The 6,220-nt window shown below is 35.7% G+C and overlaps 1 protein-coding gene across 1 annotated transcript; it reads left to right on the top strand.

The window, feature by feature from the left end:
* The first annotated feature begins 1,017 nt into the window (after positions 1–1,017).
* LOC310720143 (thiosulfate:glutathione sulfurtransferase) lies at positions 1,018–3,812 on the top strand. The gene is made up of 3 exons (XM_083530487.1): positions 1,018–1,188; positions 2,429–2,551; positions 3,461–3,812. The coding sequence occupies exons 1-3, from the start codon at positions 1,065–1,067 to the stop codon at positions 3,652–3,654; spliced, it is 441 nt and encodes a 146-aa protein (XP_083386613.1). The 5' UTR covers positions 1,018–1,064; the 3' UTR covers positions 3,655–3,812.
* Positions 3,813–6,220: the final 2,408 nt, after the last annotated feature.

Raw genomic sequence — 6,220 nt, 5'->3', positions numbered from 1 at the left:
GTTTTGTGTTGTCTGTCTGCACTGTCTGTCAGGACTGTTTTTCGTCTGCACTGTTTGCACTGGGTTGCACTCTATGTAGTTTTATGTTGTGTTGTTTAGTGTTGCACCAGGGTTCTGGAGGAACGTTGTCTCGTTTTTACCGTGTACTGTGTACCAGTGTATAGTAGAAATGACAATAAAAGCAAGAGGCTTGACTTGACTTGCAGTTTATGAGATATATAGTTGGAGACAGTGAATTTTCTAGCCATATCAAGTACCTCATGCCAAAAAGGTTTTATATTCTTACTGTTCCAAAATAAATCAACTTTCCTATTTCAGATTTTACTAGGGTAAGATTTATTCTTTATATAAATGTAAAGTTTTTCTCATGCACAGAGCTTGAGTTTGATTTATGAAAAACCTCCTCACATACGGAGATTCATTTGTCATCAGTAAATGGTTGGACCATATCCCTTTCCCAAATCTTTCTTAAAAGGTTTAAAGGGGAAGAGGGTTCTGATAACAGAGAATACAGATAGGAAATCTGGGAATTTGGTAGTCTAGTCTAAGCGTCTCAAAAAGATTTAAAAACATTTCCTGTAAATAAAGTGGCTTAATCAGGTACCCAGGAACCCTTCTGCACAGGTCTGAAGGCCAATACAGGCTAACGAGTGAGAGAAATTAGGGTTTAAAGCGATTGTGGATTACATTGACAAATTCTTGGGGGCGTCTTCCAAAGCCAAAAATCAATCACTTTCAGAATGTTTTACTTGAAAATGTGTTGCACTTAAATACATGCTCATTTTCCATGGTTGAAAGTCAGTTAGTGAAATTGTTTGTCAGACACTATACAGAGATAAAATAGTCAGAAATTAATAATCATTTTTATGCATTTACTCTCTCTTCCGCGCGCGCCCTCTGACGTCTAAATTGCGTACTGCGCGTAGTTGTCTATAATACAGTAGGATTAGAAATAAATGGGCGTGGCTCTGCATACACCAGGTTTGACTGTTCACACACACACCTATGAATGCAGTCATTTACAACAACTGTAACAGAAGTGAGATTTTGGTTTTCAAGTGACTATGATGCTGTACCCCTGTTTACGACGTGTTATTGTATCTGTGTCTGCGCTTAGACCTGTTCACTGTGTGCGACTCAGTGCTGGACTGAAGAGATCATGCATCCATCAGGACAAATCTGATCTGGGTAAAGACAAGAAAAAAATAATGCTTTGCATATGTGTTTATAAGTGATCTATCTATTCCAGATTGATATTATATCTATTTTAATAAATGATAATTAATGCATGTTAGAGTTACAATTTACATTCTTTTTACAAGCAAACTCATGTGTGGTGCCAATATTTGTTTTCCATTTCCTACTGCCCTGCCACAGTAAACATTTTTTATTATACAATATGCATACGCACATATCATGGCCTCATTACTAAATATGCACAAGTGTAAATGTCTAATTTATTTTAGGCTTGTAATAATTTGTAATAAAATGCCTGTGGGTTTAAAGGTCACCAGGAGAGAAGTGTCTTATCGTGTATGAAATACTACAAAGGTTAACTCACATTTTACAACTCTAAATACTTGTTGTCCTTTTGTCCTGATGCGGGTTCAGATGTGTAAAGAGTAGCTATAAATAATACTTGAGTAAAAGTATAGACACCTTACTGCAAAACTTTCTCCATTACTTCAAGTTAAAAAGTCACCAATACCAATATGACGATTAAAATTCTTAGAGTATCATATTGAGCATAGGCTTAAAGATGCACTAGTCCACAACACCAAGACACATGTTAGTGAAAAGCCCCAAACAGTTGATTTTTTTTATATAAAAATATAATCGAATTGTACACCTCAACACTGAATAAACCAAAGATAAACACAAGTTGGTCGAAAAAAAAGAGACAAAGAAGTAAAGCAATCTTTTAAAAAGCGATCTTCAGTTAACAAATAAAATGACCATATCAGGTCACAAAGTAGAAGAACCATTAAAATTCAATGAACAAATAAAATGAAAGTAAATACTTTTAGATTAAGTCAAAGTAAATATTCAGAGCTGACTGTAATTTGATACACCGCTCATGTTTTAGAGAGGGGCAACATTTTTTATTGAACTGCAGCAAAAGCTGCTTCTCAAAGTTGTTGGAATTTATTCAAGCTCTTTTCAGACTGAAAATAAGCACATCGTTGATAAAAAAAAAAAAGTCGCTTACAGGCAGCAGAGGCGAGTAGGGGAGTGTATATTAAATCATAAATGTAGTTGAGAAGAGAGTAAAAGTTGCTTATATCTTTGAGAAAATGATTTCAGTACAGTAACTAAGTACATGTATTTAAATAATTTACACAGCTGTTGTCCAGATCAGATCAGCTTGTGTTGGACACTGTCCTTTTACCCTGTTATGACTAATTCCGTATTTGCTTCACATTTTCAGACTTTGTCGTGACATATGAACAACTTAAGGTGATGCTGGCCGACCACAGCGTCCAGTTATTTGACGTTCGAAAACCAGATGAATTCCAGGCAGGCCGTATTCCCGGGTCTGTCAATGTTCCATGTGAGCACCATCTCAATTAAATCTACAGTGTTTTTATATCATAACTAATCATTAAATCACAATGCTGTTGGATTACATGATGAAAGGTGTCGATTCAGTTTATGTATTATTTATGTAAAAAATATATCAAAAATATATCAAAGCTGAGTGCTCATTCCGGTTCAACAGTAATGTCATGGTTTTCTGTTTTATTGAATGAAAGACAGAGAAAAAAGAGAGGCAGGTACAACTGTTTATAGCTGCTATAACACCAGTAATATCAGGAACTTATCTTGTGGAAGTTTCACAACAGTAAATGTAATTCTAACTAAAATGCACACCGGATCATTCATAATGAAAAATATTGTAATCTGTCTTATATGACATATAAGTACATTTTAATAAAAAATAATTTTACTACTACTTTTTCTATAAAAGCAAATCTATTCAAGGTGCCAGATTGTGTTTTCGTAACCCAATGCCCCCCCCGCAGCTACAGTTTGCTTACACAGCTGATAAAGATTTTGCTTACATTTTTATAGTCTTTTTATTTGAGCAATTATACCATACATTATACATTATGCACAACATTAAGTGTAATTTACGAATTGTCATTTATTAATAATAAATATTGTAATCCTTGGCAAATGTAGTGTAAGATAAATAAAACATTCTGTGGTGGTAATGCTTTACACCACCTTATTATGGATAACTTTCTTATAACAGCACACCATGTTGTGTTTAATACATTGTTTAATGAATACTGTGTTGGCTTAGTATTTCTGGTTCTGAACATGTGACTAAAAATTTACTCTTTACTTTTTCCTTTACTCTTAAAACCACTATTCGTAAAAAAAAAAAAAAAAAAAAGTGCGCCTAAATGCAACGCTTGATCATATCATCATGCTCCCCTTTCCCCTCCTTACACAGTGGGAGTGCTTGAGGAATCGTTGAAACTTTCTCCAGTGCAATTCGAAAAGGTTTTCAATGTGAAGGCCCCCAAAAAGGAGGATGACAATATCATTTTTCTTTGCCAAAGAGGCCGTAGGAGTCTAACAGCTCTGGAAACTGCATGGCGTCTGGGATTCAGCAAGCAAGTAGCAAATTATTTATATGCAATTTGAGCTTCATACCATGCTTGGGTGCTAAACACACACTCTGCTTTTGTTTTTCAGGGCGCGTCACTATGCAGGAGGATACAGTGAATGGGCTGAGAAAGAAAAAAGTAGCTAATCAAAGTGAAATGCACATTACTTTTTTTAGGGGGGGACAAACCAATGGACCTGCTCACCATTCTGATTCTGATGGTATGAACATAGAATTTAAATGCGTACTGAAATAAAAAATTACAAAAAACATCTGTATTAGATTTCATCTTTCAGAATCCATGTCAGATTATTTGCAGTTATAAAATGCATCATTTCAGATTACACAGTACAATATGAACTGGCTGGGGCTGATTTATTTCTCACCCAGACGTACAATAATGCAGCCCCTCAGATTCAGTGGTCTCAGGTGATTACTCATTGGGGCAGATATATTGTAGACACATCCCTAATATCTCATTAGCTGTTATTGTGCATGTAAAAGACTGCTATAGGTGTAATGAAGGTGAACTTAAACTTAGGTGGTTGATTAGTTGTTAACGCATCTGATTGTGGATCCGAAGGTCACGATTTCAAATAACACCACGCCCTTAACCCTGCTCAGTTGTAAGTCGTTCTGAATAAAGGCATCTATCAAATGGCATAAATGTAAATGTAACTGTAAAGGATGAGAGATATAGTTCAATGGTACATTGCCAATGTACAATGTGACAACTAATAAAGCTATTAAGTTTGAGCAATGTGCCATATCTCTCATCAGTGGCATAGTAAGAATGTTGTAGAGCAATAAATTAAACGTGCTTAAAGGTAGCTGCTTTATAATTTCTCATTTTTTCCAGTGTTTAATATTAAGTGGCACTTTGGCAACCAGCAGCCAGAAGGGGGCAGCAGAGCAACATTCATGGTTCACTTCAATATTTCATGAACTGTAGTAGTGTCAAGAACTTTAGTACTGTATATCATTACCCATAGAACCAGCCCCATGGCCACAAGTGCTGAGGAACTAATTAAACTGACAAAGGATAGATGTGGCCACACTTGCTGTCACATTCAAGGACTACACATTTCTGAGGAAGATCTCCAGCTCAAGTTTAACAAATAGCGTTGCAACAAACTCTCACTGAAAAAAAAAGCAATTGCAGGAGTCAACTTATTGATTCCACTGACTATTTAGTCTTAGCCTGGGACATTCCTCCATTCACTTAGTCAATCAAGTTAATCCCAAAGCTTTGTTTCTCTACACTAAAGGGGCTCATAAATTACCTGATTTATTTTTCTTCTTCTGGATTTTCAGTAGATTTCCAGTTAATATTCTTGTTGATGTCACTCACAGTTTCTCAGGCTGATAACAATATAAAAACCCCAGCCCCAAAATAAATCCATGAAATACAAATCTCTCTCTCTCTCTCTCTTCTCTCTCTCTCTCTCTCTCTCTCTCTCTCTCTCTCTCTCTCTCTCTCTCTCTCTCTCTCTCTCTCTCTGCAGTTTCCTAATGCTGTAAACAAAACACCCAAATTGCCTGTTTTATATGTTAATATGATAAACGGGTTTCTATTAAATGCCAGACAAGCCAAAGAACATCATTCATTATGTCATTAGTATGATGTAACTTATAATTCTGTGGTTAATTTTATCTTAAAATTAGTGGATTCAGTCCCTCTGTCCAGACAATAATTAATGTCAAGGCAGCAAAGAGGAGGAATGGATAAACAGAAAGACAGATGCAGATACAGATGGTTGGATAGATATACTGGCAAACACCATGAAAAGGATGGATGGATGGATGGATGGATGGATGGATGGATGGATGGATACAGTAAGTTGGATGAATGGACAGACAATGCCAGGATAACAGATAAACAGACACAAAAAGATAAGAAAAAAATAAATATATATATATATAAACAGAAACAATTGTTGGATGGGTGAGATTGTGTAATGTATGTATGGAAGAGGGATAGAAAAACAAATATGTTGACAGATTCGACATACTTTTCAGCAGTTGTATAGATAGATATTTTCATTTAGAGCATTTGGCAGACCTTGCTCAAGGGCCCAGCTGTGGTATCTTAGTGGTGCTGATAGATAGATAGATAGATAGATAGATAGATAGATAGATAGATAGATAGATAGATAGATAGATAGATAGATAGATAGATAGATAGATAGATAGATAGATAGATAGATAGATAGACAGACAGGCAGGCAGGCAGACAGACAGACAGACAGACAGACAGACAGACAGACAGACAGAGTTATAAATGTAAAAAAAAGAAAAGATGGATGGACAGATTAACATGCACAAACACACTTAAGATGAACAAACAAACAGAGTTAGAAAGACTGTTTTATGTTTCCATGTTTCCTGTTGGGTCTATTATCTTTCATTCTTTCCTTTTTTTACAGTGATGGTTTTATACAGGAGGAAGCAGCGTCTGTAGAGCATTAATCAAGTAATATTCAACAATAACACTGTTAGAAACGGTAGTGTAGCTAAATAGGATTCAGTAGAAGTGATGTTTACAGTAATTACTGAGGTCGGTTTTGGCTTCAGTATCCAGCCTGGATTCAGTAGTCCAGTAGC

The sequence above is a fragment of the Silurus aristotelis genome (genome assembly GCF_946808225.1).
Source record: "Silurus aristotelis genome assembly, chromosome: 25".
In the NCBI taxonomy this organism is placed as follows: domain Eukaryota; kingdom Metazoa; phylum Chordata; class Actinopteri; order Siluriformes; family Siluridae; genus Silurus; species Silurus aristotelis.
Note: the sequence above shows the minus strand (reverse complement) of the source record. Positions and strands in the feature narration are given on the sequence as shown.

Coding starts and splice junctions, on each gene's coding strand:
- LOC310720143 (XM_083530487.1), top strand. CDS start 1,065: ATGATGCTGTACCCCTGTTTACGACGTGTTATTGTATCTGTGTCTGCG. Junction 1,189..2,428: donor TCAGGACAAATCTGATCTGG/GTAAAGACAAGA, acceptor TCACATTTTCAG/ACTTTGTCGTGACATATGAA. Junction 2,552..3,460: donor CGGGTCTGTCAATGTTCCAT/GTGAGCACCATC, acceptor CTCCTTACACAG/TGGGAGTGCTTGAGGAATCG.